Genomic DNA, 19,828 nt, shown 5'->3' with positions numbered 1-19,828 from the left:
GTGGTAACACAAATGCAGCTTCAGCATGTTTAACATACACATTTATTTAATGCTTCTTTTTAAAATATATGACCAGCCAGAGCTTAACTCATCATATTGAAAATTTCAAAAATTACACATTTTCCCAATTTCTCCAACAAAGCAATGCTCGGAGATAAAAGGATGTGTTGTTGGGTGGGGGTGGGCAGGGGACCAAGCATAACGGAGGCTTTAAAAGACATAAGCAAACACCATAAGGAGATATCTTTGAGATGAACTGTGACAATTAAATATGGAGTATTGCATGGTATCAAGGAATCAGTTACTTTTTAAGATAATAATGGAAAGGAAGTTATTTTTAAAATTGTTACCAGTTAGAGACGCATACTGAAGTATTTAAGGGTAAAATGGCATGAATATTTAAAATACTCCAGTTTTATAAGATGATAATGGGGAACTGGGAAAAATAAAACAAAATATTGAAGCTGGTTAATTTATACAAAGGGTTTAGTATGCTATTCTTTTTTAATGTTCTACATTTGAAATTCCCCTAATAAAAGTTTGCTTCTTTTCCAATTATACATTTGAGTACAGTTAGTTCTATTTTAACTAGAAGGCAAGAATACATATTGATGTCTGAAAATATTTTAGGATAATGCTAACAGTGGTGCCTAACTCATGTTTTCCACAGTCTTCATAAATGTGAGTATATTATGCAATTAACATTTAGCTCTCACCTTTTCCTTTGTTCTCAGGTCATCAAACATTTGTTGAATTTCCAGCTTCCAGTCATCTTGCATGGAATGAAAAGACTCCCGAGGCATTTCAGTCATACCTGCCCCTTCGATAGCAGTCAGTTGTTCAAGAATTAAGGAAAATGATGGACGAATATGAGGGTCTTGTTGCCAGCATTCTAAAATAAACAAAAACCATACGAATTCCACTACTCAGCATAGTTCAGATCGTCAGTCCCATATTGACAGTGCCTGCTGAAGATTTAAAAATTCAGTTGATAATGATTTTGAAAGTTTTAGTTTACAGCGTCCAAGTCTGTGGCGTGCACAACAATTACCATTAGGTAAGTCTCTTATCTTTGTACTTTCCATGCCTTACCATGAACCCGGTGTTTCAGGGGCCAAAGCTGCCTTGGCCAGATGATTTAGTGACACAGAGTTCTACAATTCAACCCAAGAAAACCAAAGTCTCCAGAATGTTAAAATCACAAGAGAGGGCCTAAGAAATCACCTAATAACAAAGTAAGGCAACTTGCTGCTTACAAATATTTAACAATTTTTAAAAGATAAGGATCACATAAAGTCATGGCAAAACCCTGATAGTTAAGATTGTAAAACATTTTTTATAATTGGGCAGAATATAAAATAGAAGATTTAGAGGCCAACTCAATATTGTCTGCACTCTATGATGTGTTTGGTGAAAACTTCATTACCATTCAGTTGAATTCTGTACATAAATGGGTCACTGCTAAAACTGGATTGTTTTTAAGTTAACTTAATTCATCAAAACTAAAACTTGACCTGACATCTTAGATCAAAGGACAAGGCTTCTAACTCTTGTAATAGTATTATTACTTAAAAGCATGTTAAAAAGGAGAACTACAGAAACTACTCTTTTGGTTAAAACAAAAACAGATGCTCTAAGAAGCAATTCTCCTTGTCCCCACAGACACAAAAACAGAAGTGCACAAATACCTTTCATGAGCTTGGCAAATGGCTCAGGGCAGGTGGATGGAATGGGCAGAGTGAGCTTGTTGACTGCTACTCCATAAGCCACAGCAAGACCATCAATGCCACGGTAGGGGACTTCTCCTGTGAGCAGTTCCCACAGCAGCACTCCGTAGCTAGAAGGCAAAGTTTCGTATAGTTAATGGGTTAAATGGTATCTTTTATTTATGACACATTTGGTGAGATAAATGTATTAGCACCTCCATCCAGCTCCTGATAAGAATCTTCTCTTCAAACAAAGCCCAGTAAGTGGCTTTATACCAAGGTGAGAGGTGGGCTGCTCAAGTTAACATTTCAAAAAAGGCAATTACACCCCTTCCCAATCATCAGGAATTGAAGCTACTTAATGACTAAGAAAGCTTAGGAGCACTATATCACTGAATTAAACAGGGCCCACCCAGAACCAGGCCATGATTTAAGAGTCATGTAGTTATTTGGAATGGTTCTCCCTCTATTTCATTTTCCTACACCAGGGAAAAACTTTTGAGGATTGTTAAAGCCCTGGAGATTCTTCCTCCACAAAAATCTCATGCTACATACCACAGAACTGAGGTTGAATCATATTGACTATTTTTAATTAGTATTTTGAAACTGTTTACCTTTCTCTCTCTTTCCCTTTATATTTTAGGAGGTGTGTTGTGTATGTTTCCACCATATTGCTTAATGGTAATGGGAAAAAAGAAATCCATGTGAGCCACCTTGGGCCTGCTGGTAGGACAGAACATCTCTTTTTTGTAATGGAGGAAGCTGGAGTGAAACAGGAACAAAAAACTCCAAATAGTGCAGCTGCTGTGCTCTCTGGGGTGCCCACAGGTGGACCAAGGCCTCAGTGCTGCCTCGGTTCTTCAGCAGTTACAAACAAGAATGAAAAGTGTACAGGTGGATTTCTAAAGGAACTTTTAAAATGAAGCTTATGGACCAAGTTTCACTACTCATCCATACCACAGAGCAATTCAAGGCAGTAGAGAGGGGCATACACCTGAGCCTTGTACAGTAAAAGTATTCATTCTCTTCTATCAATACTGATCTGTACCTTAGTTTCCCTTTACCTTCTTCAGAACATAAACTATCAAATTATTTTTTGCTAATACATAAAAAAACCAGAGTTATTATTCCAGGGGACTCACTTAACTTTCAATTGAAACACAGAACCATATAAGGAACAGTCATATTTACTTTCTTTTTAATTCTGTTAATATAGTTAGTATAGTCCTATTAACTATCCTAATCTTTTAAAAACATCATTAGCTTTAAAGTTAATAAAGAAAAAAGCTTAAGATTTTAGATTATCTTCTGATTTTGATGATGCTGGGGTTCTTGTTCACAAAGCCAAAGTATGAGCTTCACAAACACTCAAGGAAGGAGAGCAAGGTACAGGCTTTTATTTAGAGATAAAGTGAAAGGACAGAGCTCCCGGCTCAAGCCAGGAGGGGACAAGAGAGTCTGGGTTGGTACGTTGTCTAGGGGTTTTATAGGCAGTTGAGGATTCTTGAGAACATGAAAAAAAGCTTAGGGGTGTGGACTTACTAAGTGGTCCCTGAATATTTAGAATTAACACAAGCAACTTCCTGCTCTGATGATTTCTCCTAGATACCAGCATCTTGGTCTGGAGGCATATGAAACAAGGCCACCTGCCCAGCCCCCAAGGTGGGCTGAGGTATTGTTTGCTAAAGAGTAAGTTAAGAATTTCTAACTTCTTAACTTCTTGGGTATTAAAATGCAATCTTATCTTTAAGGTGGAATCCTTCTTGCCTTTTACTGTGTTGTTTATGGCTGGGCCTCCATGCTAAATTAGTTGCCCAGTTTGCAAATCACCTCCTCAAATCTGAAAGAGGAAAGACAGCACATAGGCTTGGGCCTTTTAGCATGTTAAAGTGAATCTTACACATGATTGTAAATGATTAGCATAATAAAAACATGTGCTACTCTATCTGGGGAATATTAACTGATCTCACTGAAGAATGACTCCAGAGCTGAATGTTTTAACACTGTTTTAGAAGGGGGTTCCCTTGCATGTAGTTACATTGCTCTGACTGCAAATATCCTGCCTTGCTTTTTTCCAGAGGCCCCTACCCTACTCTGACTACACCCACAGTCTCTGTCTCATTAAGAAATGTGGGGATTCACAGCACCACAAATACAATAGGAAAAGCCCTCTGTGAAGACCTGGTCTGCAAAGAGCTGGAAATTCTCTGGATTCCAGGGTCAGGTCATCCTCGATATGGTAACTTTATTTAAAGACCTTTCCACTGGTATCTACCAGACTCTAGACTATGTACTAAAAATGTTCAGAAGAACAAAGTAGGTACAATAGAATATGCCCAATCAAAGAGCTCAGGGGTCCTCCAGCTTATTCTCCTTGACCTACACAGAGGGGTCTGGGTTGTGAGGCCCTTGAGTCTGGGGCTCCTTCTCTGAGCAGGAGTAACATAGCGCCACTGAAAGATAACTGGATCTGGAGGCAGCCAACCCAAGTTTGAGCTTTGGGTTCATTACTACTAGCTAAGTTTCTACCCACAAGGCCCTTAAAGGTGATCTTGAATTAATGGTGTCTGCTCTACCACCTCAAAATACATTTTACATTTTTTTTTAAAAAAAGGAATATATAATGCAGTAGTTATTAATTATATAATGCTATAATTATTAGCAATTAAGTTGAAACCAATATTTTTCAAAGGTTATCTTGCTTAGTTTCTTGAATATGATCTGTAGTTTGGCTCATTAGCAGAGACACCCTCTTAATTTCAAGAATAAGTAAATTCAAGTCATAGATAACCAATAAAAGTCATCTTAGAACAGGACACCAAAAAATTTTTAGAGTAGCTGAAAACTGTAAATTCGAAGATGAAGCTTCCTTGCTATTCTCATTAGCAAAAAACAAAACTAAAATAACAACATAACTTTGCTCTTGCAAGTTGCAGAGAATAAATAATTCAGGATAAGTCATTTTTCCAGAAAGAAGGTTTTCACCCCATTAAAAAACCAATGTGAAAAAATGGAATCATTTCTAAAGTATAGTGTGTATTTTCTGTCCCCTGAAACTGCATGGGAAATAGTACAAATAAGCCCTCTCCTGAGATAAGCAGCTGATGAATCAAAGCTGGATCTCAGGCCTGGGACTTGAGTCTGCTACTTACTAGTTTTACAACACTGAGGAAATTTCTTAACCTCTCAGTGCCTTGGTTACCTACTCTGTGAAACGTTCCATAACAACATCTAAGTTACCTTGTAGTGTAGTAAATTAGCAGGTGGTAAGGAGGAAGGACCAAGAGAGATGATCAGGAAATGCTCTAGTAAACATACTACCAGTCCAAGCACTGAACAGAGTAGAGTAACGTTTGTTCAATGAATTACCTTTCATGGGTATATTATAAAAGGAGATTCTAAAGCAAAAGTACGTGTAGTTCAGATAGGTGGGCTTCTCTGCCCGTCTGTATCCTGACACCCCAGGACTCCAGCATCCTTTAGCATATTAACACATTCTGAAGATGGGGGTGGGAGGATGGATAGGCTCCACAGCAAGGAGGCTCTAGAAATCAGCAGTTTCTATTTCTTTCTAATCATGCTTTTTCCCTTACTTTACCTACTCTGTTTTCAGCTGTCAATTTTTACTATGACCTGCTTACCATCCTCTCCCTTCTTCTAATTAGCTGCTTTTACTGAAAATCACATCATCAAGCTTGTGAAACTGAGAATTTGAGATAAACAAATTTTGAGGGAAGACTTCTCCAATGAGTGTATGGACTTGAAGACCCATTTTTTGGGCTGGCTTTAGAAATCTCTTTTTTTTGCTTACTTGATTCTCTTGTTCACACCAGATGAGGCTGCTGTAACATACTTATACAGATTTATAAAGCACTTATACAGATTGTACAGCATTTGTATTGCTGGTAATTACAGCTTATAAAAGCAGCACATAATGTGAAATGGTTATAGTCTTAAGTAATATTTTGAATGTAAAATTGGTTAATGATACATTTTACTAGTTTTTAACAGTCTTGAAGTATAATCATTCCTTAAAAGAATTGCCATTTTCACTTAAGTACTTTCGTTTATCAAATGGTCAGAAAAGTACTGTAATTAACTCAAGGAAAACACATTTATTGTTTTATAAAGACACATGCTCAGGCTCTGCCAGCGCAAAGTCTAATTCATCAGGTAAGGGAAAACTCAAGCACTTGTTTTCCAAATGGCCTGAAGACACTATAGGACCCCCTGACACAGCAGGTAAATTTCTTAGAGTCCTAAGTAGAACAATTAAATTATTTTTTAAATGGAGAGGAAAAGCTTTAAATTTAAAGACATTTTTTGGAACTTACACTAACAGGGCTCTGCCACTAAACTGATGTATGAATTTGAAAGAGTAAGTACTGGTACATCCAATGATTAAAGGGGGAAAATAATTTTTGTGGATTGTGCATTTGGAAGTCAGACAGATATGGGTTCAAAGGGCAGTTCTGTCATTAATCAGACATGGACTCTTAGCAAGTGACATTTCTTCTTTCAGCCCTAGTTTTCCCTTTTGTAAAGAACCTGGAATTTTAACCATAATGAGATACCACTTCAAAACTGCTAGGATGGCTAGAATCCAAGTCAAACAACAAAAGTGTTGACAAGGACATGGAGAAATCAGAACTCTTATGCACTGCTGGTTGGAATGGAAAGTGGTACAGCTGATTTGGAAAAGTCTGGCAGTTCCTCAAATAATTGAGCAGTATTATGCAGAACAGCCAAGAAGAAACAAGCCCAAATGCCCATCAACTGGATGAATGAATAAATAAAATGTGGTATATCCATCCAAAGGAATATTATTGGGCAATAAATATGAATTAAATTCTGACAAGCCCTATGACATGAAACTTGAAAAATGTATGCTAACTGAAAAAGCCAGGCGCATACTGTATGATTGAAACACACAACTGCTAACTGAAAAAACTTTACGCTGATTAAAAAAGCCAGTCACATATTGTATGATTCTATTTATATGAAATGTCCAGAATAAGCAAATCTAAAGATATAAAAGTGGTTGCCTTGGGCTGGGAGGGATGAGGTATTGGGGGTGTGGATAAAATGAAAGTTCCTGTACCCAGGAGTCTCACCTGGCCCTGGTTGGCTAGCTCATTATACAGGTGTGAGCAATATGTTGTTATTGACTCTATATAAAGAGCTCCACCCAGTGGTCTGGGTGACATGGTGGCACGGTTGCAAGGCTGCAGGAGAGCAGAGGCTGGAGTGGTGGCAGCACCAAGGACAGAAGCCAGAAGATGGCTGTGCAGGCCAAGGCCCAGAGGCAGGAGACTGGCTTGCTGCATACAGACTTATTCTGAGTGGATGGGATTTTAGTGATTGACCTGGCACCATGGAAATAAAGTTGGGTATAACCCTTTCACCCTAAGAACTTTCTACTGTCATTTCTTTGGTCACACTGAATCCATAATGAACTTGCCTGGGGCTGAAACCCACTAGGGGCTGAAAACCACTAGGGGTGATGGCTAAGGAATATAGGGTTAGTTTATTGGATTATGAACCTGTTCTAAAATCAACTGTGGTGATGGATACACACCTCTTTTAATATACTGAAAGCCACTGTACAGTTTAAGTGGGTGAATTTTGTATGGTATATGAATTATATCAGTAAAGCTGTTTAAAAGCAACAGAAAAAAACCTGTAATTTTAATACTAGGCATACAACATTAAATAAAGGCAAGTAAGCTCCTGGTGCACTATAACTATTAAACAGAGTGATTCTTCTTTGTTGTTCTCTTAGAGATAGTGCTTTCATTTCTTAATGAGACACAGCTCTCAATCATCAAATCGAGATAACCTGGGATCCAATCTGCATCCAGCTCTCCATCCTCAAACTGGAAGCTTTAATCTTTAGAGGATGCAAGCAATAAATGAAGGAGCTCATCTAAATTTTTTTCTCAAACTCCTTCCATGCTGCAATTCTGTCTGGGAATCATGAAGAAACAAACTTCTGCTTAAAGTGAAAATATACTTTTGTTTACTGGCAGGCCTTACAAAATCTTGGCATTACTTTTAAATTATAACCAGTTTCAATCAAATCTCAGTTTTAACAAGAAAGTTCTATCAAATGGTAGTCATGTGGCAACACAAACCTTAAGTTACCTGTTGCATTGTGGTTACAACAATCTTAAAAAAAAAGAAGCCTTCTTCAAAAAGACCTAGATAGCCCTTTATGCTCAGAATTTCTGAACCCTTTGGGACTCATCTGAAGGAAATATAGCAACCAGCTTCTGCAGACATCTGCAAAAGCAAAAGGCATGGTGCTTACCTCCAGATGTCACTTCCCTTAGAAAACAAGGAAGACTTGATAACTTCTGGGGCCATCCAGGCGTAGGTGCCTGCTGCACTCATTTTGGTTGTCCTGTGCCATTCCCTTGCTAACCCAAAATCTGTAATCTTCAGTGTCTTATTGTAGATGTCATCATACTCTAGCTTCTCGAGTAGCAAAACTAAAGAAAAATCAAAGGTGGGATATTTTCATATTATGATTTTTTTCAGCCACAATTTCTTTTGGCAATTAAAACACAATCTTCACTGTGTTCAGCAGAGTAAATGAGAATGAACTTGTATTTTAACATTTTATCTTACTTACGTCACATACCATAACCTTGAGTGGATCACTTGTGCCTGAAGTTACAATTTTTTAAAAAAATTGCACAGACACAATGCTGCTTAACACTTTTTATAAATGTTTTTCTTCACGAGAATGTAAATGATTTCTAAGGGCCAGGAACCTTTACTGTGATACCACAGGTAGGGTCAGAAGTCTGTGGAAAGTTTACCTAATTGGAAAAAAATATATTGTTTTCTTCCAAAAAGTTAGGATAAGCTCTAAACACAGTCTTTTATACTGAATCTATTAGAGAATATCACAAGTAGATGATACATTAGCATAAATCATTATTATCCCAAAATTACCTTACATTAAATTTGAAAAATGCTTATAGATATTTTAACTCAAGATATTTTATGAGATACGATTGCTTTACTGAAGCTGAACTATAACAAGAAGTAAAAAACTTTGGAGAAACACTATTCAAATGCTCATTTCCCCAGCCCCCAGCCTCCTGACAAAAAAATACGTACAAGAGCAACTTTCAGGAGCAGAGCTCATGCCAAGAGTCTGCCCCTCGAGCTCTCATGAAACAGTAGCTAAAATAAACCTGCTTCTTAACCCTACCCCACCTACACCCATCCACCGCAGCCTTCCCAGCACCTTGCGTTCCTCTCCCCCAACCCTATGTTGATTTTCCTCTCCTTACAACATGCAGAAATGTTCCCCAGGTTTTCCATGAGGCTCTAACACAACTACCCACCCACATTTCCTACAAAGTGACTGGTTTAAAGTTAGTTTTTACTAAGTTATCTCCTCACTCCTTCCTTACAACACTGCATTCCAACTTGTAGCTCTGTTGTTTCTACTTTAACTGAATGCTCTGCATATGCTCCCTTCTCCAATTCCACTGCCACTACATTACTTCTGGCCTCACCATCTCACACCTGAATTAGAATCATTCTGAGCGGACTGGATAAATCATCACGACTCTCCTCTCTCTAATCCATATATCAGCACTAGCAAATTCATCTTCCTAAGAGTTATGACATTCTTTTGTTTTTTAAACCTTCCATGAATATGCAACTACATGGATGAATCTCAAAACCAGACATAAAGGTTACATACAATGGTTCTGTAAGACATTTGGGACAAGGGACAGAAATCAGGTCTGTGGTTGCCACAGGCTGAGGGGAAAGGCTTAACTGCAAAGCTACACAAGAGAGCTTTTTAGGGTGATACAAATTCTGTACCTTGATGCCAGTGATTGCAGGATTATATACACTTGCCCAAACTCATCAAACTGAACACCCTCAGAGAGTGAATTTTGCTATATGTAAATTATACCTCTATACATTTTGCTATATGTAAATTATAACTCATTTTTAAAAAAAGCTTCCCTGGTTCCCCATAAGTCAAGGATAATGTCCACACTCCTAAACCTGGGCAACCATAGCCTCACATCTGCATGGCAGCCTCCATTTCCAACTACCTCATTCCCCTATGGGTGAGTGTCCTCTGCTTGAGCTTCTCATCCTAAGTATTACCTTTAGTGAAGCCTTCCAGATACCCCTAAGCAAAGGAAAGGATTCCCTCCTCTAACACGAGTGAACTTTGTGTTTCTATTACAGCACTTAAAAAGCACAGGGCACTGCAATTCTTTGTTTTTACCTCTGACTCCTCCACTAGGCTTCAGCTCTGACACAGTATGAGAGAGGGGAAAAATGGTGGGGAGAGGAGGAGGATACCGGCAGAATCATGTCCGATTCACCTTCATACGCATGTGTCCGCTCTGACTCAGAATAGGTGCTCAATGTTTACAAGTGAAATGAGCAAAACATGCACATTCTTACATGGGTGCTTTGTTTGTGCCATTCCCACCTAATAGAAATAACCACAAATTAAAATAGTTGCTAACAAATATTGAATATTCACTATATACCTTGCATTTTACATGCATTATTCATTCAATTCTCACAAAAAATCCCAAGAGATAGCTCTGCATTATCAAAGGATAAATTAGCAGTGAAAAAAATAAAGTACAAAGTGAACCCATTAAACACTGATCCAAATTTCACAGTAAATAAGGTGTATGTGGGGAAGAGAGGTGGGGATTGTTATTTGGGCTTTACCTACAGAAAAAAAAAGAAAGAAGTCCATTTCATTCCTTTTTAAATGACATTTTTGTCATTGTTACAACTATACCCTAACTCTTAGCAGGATAAAAGCAAAATAAGAGTAGGAAGCTTTCTAGAATAAATAACCCAAACAAAACTGGAGAACAACATAAGACATTCTTCATGTTTGATTTTTGGAACATGATTGTAAAGGGGGCCATGTTTCCAAATGTTAGTTATAGGAATAATGAACACCAACTGAGTACATTCTAGTTGACAGGTATACTTATAAGGGATTTTAATCACTTGCGTGATCCACACCACACTGCTACAGCTGTACGCGATTTATTATCTGTGCTTTATAAATAAGTAAACTGAAACACAGAAATGTTGAGTGATCTGTTCAAGGTCAAGCACCTAAGAAACAGTGAAGGTCAAGCAACCCCACCCCAGAGCCCACAGTCCTAACTACTGTCTACATTGCTCAGTTGACTGCTTTTATCAATTATTCACAAGAGTTTTCCTTATCCTTTGGAAAACTTTCTGTTCAGGTGTCCATTCTCCTGATTTCCTGTCATTGGATAATTATCATCTGACCTAAGTTTAGACAGTGTGGCAGGCACAGTGATAAAGAGCATGCAAGCCAGGGCCAGCCTGCTTGGTTCAGATTCTCATGCTTCTGTTTCCTTGTCTGTCACAGAATTAGATAGTACTTACATTATAAAGCTGTACTGAGAAGGAGATGAAGACCTGTAAAATGCTTAGAATGTTGTCTGAAACACAGTAAGCATTTTGTAAGGATTGCACACACACACACACACCTCTATCAATGGATTTGAAAGTATTTTCAGCAAGTCTTCAAAATCACTTTCATAGACTTCAGAATATTCTATATCTTTTGTAAACCTTGAAATTTCACTTTGCAATGGATTCACATTTCACTTCCATCAGACTGTGAAACATTTATAATATTAGACAGTTATAATCAAAGAGTTAGTGCAAGTAGAGAAAACCAACACTAGATTTAAAAATGAAGTGATATCTGAGTGGGCACTTACTATATAAATTGCCAATACTGAATAAATATTGTGTTGTAACATTTCTTCCCTCAAAGAATCTTTCTTCTCCCCTTCATATCAGTGATACACTATACAGTGAGGATAGAAGAAGGGGGTGGGACTCACTTCCGTTTGGAATAGCCTGTTTGCTTTTTTTATGTTTGGGGTCATTGTGTTTTTGTTTGGAATCATCTCTTATTCTTTCTGTCCATCTATACTATACTTATTCTCAAGGTCTGGCTTCCTTAGGAAAACCTTCCAGAGCATACTACAAAACAGTAACTATTTCATCTTCCCAGCCATTCATTATCCTTATTTTTTTTGTTTTATCAGTTATCTTTTTATCTAAGACTTCTGGTCCTAAATTATGTACAAACTACTTAATCCCAGGAGCTGCATTTTATAGCTTTCCCTATAACCCCAATTTCACCTAACACTGTACCTTGTACATGAAACGTTCAATAGAATAATTTCTATTAATGGTAATTATCACCAGTTCTAACAGTAAGAATATTGCCAGCTATTTATGAGTCTCTTCTATGCATACTTGTTTCCATACATTTAATATCTCCATTGACCCTCACACCATTCTATTAAGTGGGAATTATAATCTCTAGGTGACAGTTTAGGAATGTTACATCCAGTACCATACAGCTACAAATACAGAGCCGGATTTCAGATCCCATCTGCATGACTATCATCCCAGTCTTCTGTGCTACCAATAAAGCTATCGGTGATAAAGAGGGAGCAGAACAACCAGAAATTTCATTTTGTATATTGCTTGAGATTGATTTTTGAATTCTCCTTCCTTCATGTTAGGCTAAGGTATATTTATTTCTCAGTCCCTACTCCTCATGAATAATAAGAAAAATAAACATCTAATCCTTTAAAACCCTGCTTACTTAAATCACAGAAACAAAAAATACAGGTACATTAAATTGGCTACTTTATCAGCTGTATTCTGTATTTCCTCTTATAATATTACCAATTTCAGTTTTAAACAATCAGGCACTGGAACAATTCCACATCCCCAGACCCCAAGTATGGCCTGGCAGCCCTTGAGAAAGTAGCAAAGGCTGAGGAAAACCAGCTCTGAAGGAAGTGAGCACAGAACGAAAAAAAATGAGAATGAAAAACTAAATATTTAAAATTAACTGCATTTCTCAATAAACATGAAGGCAGAATGTACTACTAGCAGGCCTTGTACGGGCAGTTTTAGAACACCTACTCCCCCACCAAGTCCAAAGTTCCCACAGGAGCTAATAAGCACCTCAACGCTTTGAAGGAACAGAAAACAAGTTAAAATAACACTCTGAATATCAAATGTTTACACTTCCATGAAAGGCCCATTGTTTTGGATTACATTTCAGAGACGTTCAGCAGAATTCCTGAAATTCCTTATCTTTTGGGCAAAGTGACCGAAACCAAAAATAGCCTGTCCCGACAGGTAACATAATCAGGCACCTGGCCAGGTTTCAGCCTAAGGACACAAGGTTGGCCGCCAGTCTCCGCTTCCTGCCACTTACCAGCAAGGACTATGGCACACAGCTAACCACCAGAAGTTATAATGTACAAACCAGGCAAATAAACTTTTTTGGCCACAGAAATGGTAAATTCTTGTTAGTAACCTAGCGACAAGCATTTGAGCCCCCTTTTGTGCAACTTCAGTAAAGATTTTTGATCCTTGTCAGCCTCATTCTTGAACAATCAGCCTTTACAACCGGGTACTTAGTCTACTTATTCAACCATGAGGCACTTGATGTTTCTGGTTCCTTTGAAGTTTCACATTGGTGTTTTTCAGAATTGAGCATATAAGGTGTATTTTTTCTTAAAGCAATTACAATGTATCCATTCTGTTTTCTCAACATTTATGGGATTGAGCTGTCCAAATTCCATTTGGGTCAAATGGGTTAGTTTCAATTAATCTTTAACTAGAAATATATTATCAGGGAAAAAAAAAGTTGTAAGAAAGAAAACAAGCTGAGAAAAGCAACAATGTAAAAGAATACATTAACAAACACCTCTCAGTCTAAGATAGTACAGTTACTCTATGAATTTCAACTCTGGAAACAATCAACCACTTACAGGGGAAAAAATGGTAACTTTCTAAGTTTACCAAAGAGCAGGTAATTTTCTCACATTCCTTTCCATGCATTTCCCCACTGGCACCACAACCGCCTCCCACCCCACATACCTCTCACTCACTCACGAGCTATGGGGTCAGGTCCAGACCTTCCTCTTGGCCTTCAAGTCCCTTCTCAAGCTCCTTCTAAATAGTTTTTTTCTGCTCTTGTATCTCCAAAACGAGCCCTACATTGTAACAAATCTATGCACTAAAAGCTACTTCTAAAAACACAGTAATGCATCTTTGCACCTGCTATATGAAACGTCCTCCCCTTTCACCCTCCATGAAAACCCCAGTTAGCACTCCACTTCCCATCAGTAAGCATCAGGACACCAGCCCTGGATTCTCCCTGACGAGGAGACTGCTTACTAGTCCATTAGCCTTGGGAATCTCAACTTTTTCACTAGAAGATGAACTTCCTCACTCTTCCTTTTCCACTGTTATGCTCCTATAAACTACATCTCCCCTTGGGTGCCTTCCCTCAAACCTCAGAGGAAAGGTCTCTGCATTTCTTATGCACTTATGTTGTGCCATTCCTGTTACACTGAAACACTGCCTTATGCTACCTGGTGGTCTCATCTCTCTAAATTATAAGCAACTCGGGGATGGAATTTGCACCTAATTGACCTTATTTATTACTGCACAGCAGCTAGCATTTTTACATGTTCAACAAATATTTTTTAAATGAATGAGTTTAGGAGAAGAATGAGTATGAAGAAGATGAATTACTATTATAAGCTTTTCCATGTGAAAGAGTCAGCTGCAAATTACAGAAAACCCAACTCACCTCTATTTTCCTGAATCAGGATTAGGAAATGAAGACTGTTTTAAAAACGTTAACAAAACAGTTATTTGACTACTCATCTATCAGCAGCATTTGAAACATGTTCTTCACTGGCCTCCAGAGCATCAAACCAATCCCTGGGTTTTCCTTTCTGTTCCAGTTCCTCTTTTTCTGGTTCCTCTTTATTTCCCTAACCTCTAATTTCTGGAGACCTCCATGTCTCAGTCCTTGGACCTCTGATTTTTCTATCAATACTCACTTCCTAGATAACCTCAGCCCATCTCAGGGCTTTAATTACCATCTCTATGCTGATGACCCTCAAATGTTTACCTCCACCCTGGTTTCCCTTCCAAACTGCAGCCAGGGTAATCCTTCAAAATGTAAGCCAACCCCTGTTTTCAGTTCAAAACTCTCCCATAACACAGTAAAGTCAAAGCCCTTGCAAGGACCTACAAGACCCTTTCACCTTCATGTCCTACTATCCTCCTTCACACCTTTCCTGGTCACACTGGCCTCCTGCTTAGGGATTTTGCCATTTCTGTTCCCTCTACAAGAGTAACCTTTCCCCAGGTGACCTGCTTCCTCACTTCTTCAGGTTTTGCTAATAACCCTCCTTTCCTATAAGGCCTTCCTCAGCTACACAATCTAAAACTTCAGCTGCTCACCCCAACATATTCATTCTCCTTTTCAAATTTAGTTTGAATTTTTCTACTAAGCACTTAACACTCTCCAACATAATACTACATCTTATATTATTTATCAATGTCTTTACTGCAGACTGGAATGTAAATTCCATAGGGGAGATATTTGTTTCTGTTTTGCTTACTACTGAATACTAAGTGCCTAGGAGAGTTCCTGGCACAAAACATGCAATCAATAAATAGCTCCTGCTTGAATGAATGAATTAGCTTTACTAAATACAAGATAGATTTCTGGAAGAAAATACAGACATGGTCAGCTAAAATAGAGCTCCATATCGCTCTTACACCAAAAACAAAAGCCACTGTACAAACTTTTTCATGGAGACATACGATACTCAGTTTTGATAACAAAACACTTCACATTTCATAGAAAGTCTAGTTCTATAGTTCTATCACCATACTATTTTAACACTCAAGATATGTAACAAAGAAAACTGAGAAGGAATCTTCAATATTCTATACTAATATCAGCAAACAGAAAGTAATATGCCTGAAACAAAATAAACTCCTTAAAAGCACATAAAACCAGTAGTAACTCAAACAACCTATATGAAATCAAGATATTTCCCCAAACGATAGTAAGTGATTTGTTCTTTTTCCATTATCTTTAAAAATGTACTAGTTAACAAACCCTGGTAGTGAAACAGTTACATAGCAATTTAGGACTTCATGCCTCCTCCTTGACCCTCAGCTTATCAACCCAAGTTACCAGCATGCAAAGTGGCAGCACTCCTACAGGGAACAAAACTCGGGACTGTTTCATCATACTGCTGGCTGGCCTGAATCAAGCAAGTTAGCCAAATTGAAAAGACCCTCGCCCCCAACCAAGATGAATAAGTATATGGCACTATATTTTGCAGGATGACTAATAATAATGTTCTTAGGCTATAAAGAGTTGTGGAAAACTTTTAGATATCAATGAGTTTATGCACATTAAATATTAAGAAATACTGAAAGCAAAGTGTTTCTAAACAATATGTAAAAACGAGTATGGTCACTAGCTTACATTTAGGTTGTATCTTACAGTTTATGAAATACTTTGACATATACCAGGAGTCAGCAAACTACATTCCTTGGACAAAATCTAGCCCAATGCCTATTTTGTAAATAAAGTTTTAGTGGAACACAGACACAGTCATTTGTTTATATATTGTCTTTGGATGTTTTCAGCTACCAGAGCAGAGTTGAATAGTTGCAACAGAGATCTTATGGCCTGCAAAGCCAAAAACATGTATCTTCCAGCCTTTTACAGGAAAAGCGTGCTGACCCTGGGCATACACTCTCACCTGATCCTCACATCACCCTATTCAGAAAGTCAGGGCCCATATGAACCCACAGCTGGTGAGTAGCAGAGTCAGAGCTCAAAGCTCAAACACTACAATAGTACTATTTCTTCCCCAATATCAGAGGGAAAATGCTTAGAGATATTCCTCTCTGCAGAGGCACAGGCCCAGGATAAGCCACCTATATTTTCACAGGATGTTTTCTATGACCAGCCATCCAGTGTCATCAGACAGTCAAGCAGATGTGAGGTATGGCCTGTGGCCATGGAAAAAATTGTATTTCATCCAAGATGACCACAAGAACCCACAAATCTGACCCTTTCAGTAAGCAGTTTCCAAACTCGGCTCTACATCTGTCACCTGGAAACTTTTAAAAAATATATAAAATGATGAATCAAAAGCTCAGGTGGACTGATGGATGGATAGGGTTAGATTTGTATTAAAGCAAGTTAGTAAAATGTTAATAGTAGAATTTAGGTGGTGAGTATATAAGTGCTCACTTCAAGTTTATTCAACTCTATACTTCAAGATTTTCAAAATAAAATGTTAGAGAAAAATACACTGCTTGCTGCTAACTAAGATCAACTGAATCGGAATATTCAAAAGTGAGGCAGGGAATTTCATTTTTTAGAAGCGCACACAAAGCTCCTGATGCTGTCTTAGGTGTGCCAGGTACCACTGCTCTAGAGTGTCCTCCTTTGTCAACAGAACTAACCTTCTGGCCTAGTTTCTCCATGTAGGGTCCAGAGATCCCTGGACATCCCAAGGTAGCAATAGATTAAATGCAGAAGCAGATACGAACATTTATCTGTCTTTTATCAAGTTTGGCATCAAAGTAAACTTTAAAAGTGTAAGACAATACCACTCTCCTTTCTAAATTTGTTTCGGAAAATAAGGGATACTTTTCCCATTAAAAATGCTATGTGAACATGGGTCTATTGTTATTTTTGTGTGATTAAGTATCTAAAAATTTATCATTTTAAATTTCTAATATGATACTATCAATCAATAGCTATAACCCAAATAAACAAAAGCTCTTTGACATCTTTACAACAAGCATTTGAGAACTGTTAATGTAGGCCATATACGGGGAGGATAAAAGCTCAAGGTCTGGGATCAGAGGCCCTGGATTCAATGCTCTGACAAGCCAAGTGACCTTACTGGGGATAATTAAAGTACCTCCTTCAAAGGTTGTTGTGAGGAATGAATAAGGTAAAGTTTGGGCCATACTTGGTTCCTAGTAAGGATTAGATAAATGTTAGCTGTTGTTCCTTTTACTACTATTGTTTAGTTGAAGCACTTAAGATGAAGCAATATTTGAGTAAGATAAATTTTTAAAAATAACCAAATTCACATTGACTAGGAGTCAACTGTACAAATTTAATCTTCAGATGAAAATCTTAAGGCTCCAGAATAAAATCAGCACAGTTCTCTCAGCCTCCCTAGGAACTCTTCATCTGCCCCCTAAAATACCTTCAACTGAGGAGTTTCTACCTTTTGGGAACCCCTCTCAGTATGGCTGAGGGCCTGTGGACAGTCACATTCATATTTGGAGTAAAAAATTATGAGCCTGACTTGGTGAACCTGGTCATTGTTTTCTAATGCTGGTGAATCAGAGGGAAAAGTGCCTTAAATTAACTCACTAAATAAATAGTTATTATAAAAATCACACTCTGGTTGTAAATGATAAACAATTTAGGTCAAACCAATGCCTAAGTATTTTACTTTTTATTACTACCCTACTGATAATCTGTGATGATACAGTCATAAAACAAATCATCCCAAGGTTTTGTATTTTTCTTTGTAGATGTTTACCTTTCAGGAAATCAGACCACTTTCCTTCTCAAAACCTTTAATGGCTTACTCTTCTGCAGATCTTATAGCCTGACATCCCAGGCACACTCACTCACTGCCACATGCTCAAAGCCTGTTTGCTTCTCGCAAAACCCTTTGTCTACCTTTCATTCTAGCCACACCTAACTACTCACTGTTCCCTAAAAGAGCCCAATGCTTTCATGCCAGTACTTACCCAAATGCCTTTGAAGGGTTAAAGAAACATTAAACAGATTTTTCCCTATAGGACTTCCATCTGTCTCCAAGGGGGGGATATTCAGTAGACTGTATCATAAATCAAAAAATTCAGGTACAATGAAGTTATATAACTTGACGAAGGTCAAACAATTCATAAATGATGACATCGATATTCAAACCCAGGTCTGACTGTAAAGCCAACGTGCCTTCCCATAACAGAACTACTCTAGAAAAGTTCAACACTTGTACGCCAGTGTGATAAGGCACGACCTGATAAGGCACAAATGGATGGAGTAATCCCCACCTCCTCTTCCATACAACTACACGATCAGATGTGTACACTGGAGAGTAAGTTTGCATAATCAGACCATCTAACTCACCATACTCCCACAACTGTAATAAATGAGAGGTGGTTATTTGTTTTCTAATATGCAAGCAAGACATTGGTAGGGAAAGATGTGGTGACCCTTTGTGCTTGCTCTTCTAAAAATACATCCTTTAGCTGATTTTGTTTCAGAAGCACATTAGCTCTCTGACACTGACTGAGCCCCCATTCCCCTTGCAATGGGGAGAGGCCATGGCTTGACACTATATGTCTGGAGCAAAAGGACAGACAGAGAAGGAAGAAGACAGAAGTGGTGTAGTTAATAACTCCTCCAAATCACTCTTATGAGCTATTTAAGTACCTTATTTGGAGATTACATATGCTATAACTTTCTCAAATAGTTCCTTTAGTTACACTGTACTAATGAGAAAAACAAAAAGTTAGATTCCTTTTGTAGTTTGTTTTAGTAAGAACTCTAAATTGCATTTCACAATAAATATGTCTATTGATTATAGATGTCATTGCAGATAATAGTATCATTATTCTCAGAAGGCTAAAACACCAGCATTAAAAGGTGCTTAATCATTGAAATAAAAAGCATAAAAGTAAGCTACCATAATTTGTGGCTTAGTTTCTCATGGAATATTTATTTTTTGCTCTTTATTTTAAAAAAGGTAGAACACAGTAAGAAATATTTTTTAAAAATAAAAAGGAACCATAATTATGCCACACATTCTTCTTTCAACCCAGAACTATGCCAAAATAAACAAAACACTTAGACCAAATTCTAACAATTCAAACCATCCTTATTAATTAGCAAATTATACTATTTCATTTTCACTCCTCCCTGGTAAATTTCTGGAAAACCACTTACTACTTACTATCTGCTACTTACTATCTCACTATCTGCTACAATCCTTGGCCAGACCAAGCCAATGCCTCCTCTGGCCTGGACAACCTTAACAGCCTACACTCAGGCCAACTGTTAGTCCATTCTCCAGAGCAGCTAGAGTAATCTTGTAAAGACAGGGATCAGATCAAACTGCTCCTCTACATTAAATGCTCTAGGGCTCCACACAGCCCTCAGAGTGGAACCCCCACCA

At 37.9% G+C, this 19,828-nt stretch overlaps 1 protein-coding gene across 2 annotated transcripts in view; it reads right to left on the bottom strand.

Annotated features, from left to right (window-relative positions):
• Positions 1-19,828, bottom strand: part of MAP3K21 (mitogen-activated protein kinase kinase kinase 21) — a 70,212-nt gene that overhangs the window by 45,941 nt on the left and 4,443 nt on the right. For both annotated transcript variants that reach the window (XR_005031534.2, XM_036919245.2), the window contains exons 2-4: positions 8,017-8,197; positions 1,689-1,837; positions 717-892 (exon numbers count right to left, since the gene is read on the bottom strand). Coding sequence is in view for 1 of the 2 variants with exons in the window: in XM_036919245.2 (XP_036775140.2) it covers positions 717-892; positions 1,689-1,837; positions 8,017-8,197 (506 nt within the window). In the remaining variant the exon portion in view is untranslated. The remainder of the gene's footprint in view (positions 1-716; positions 893-1,688; positions 1,838-8,016; positions 8,198-19,828) is intronic.

Source organism: Manis pentadactyla, chromosome 8 (genome assembly GCF_030020395.1).
Source record: "Manis pentadactyla isolate mManPen7 chromosome 8, mManPen7.hap1, whole genome shotgun sequence".
NCBI lineage: Eukaryota > Metazoa > Chordata > Mammalia > Pholidota > Manidae > Manis > Manis pentadactyla.
The sequence above is the reverse complement of the archived record's forward strand: the minus strand, read 5'-3'. Positions and strand labels throughout refer to the sequence as shown.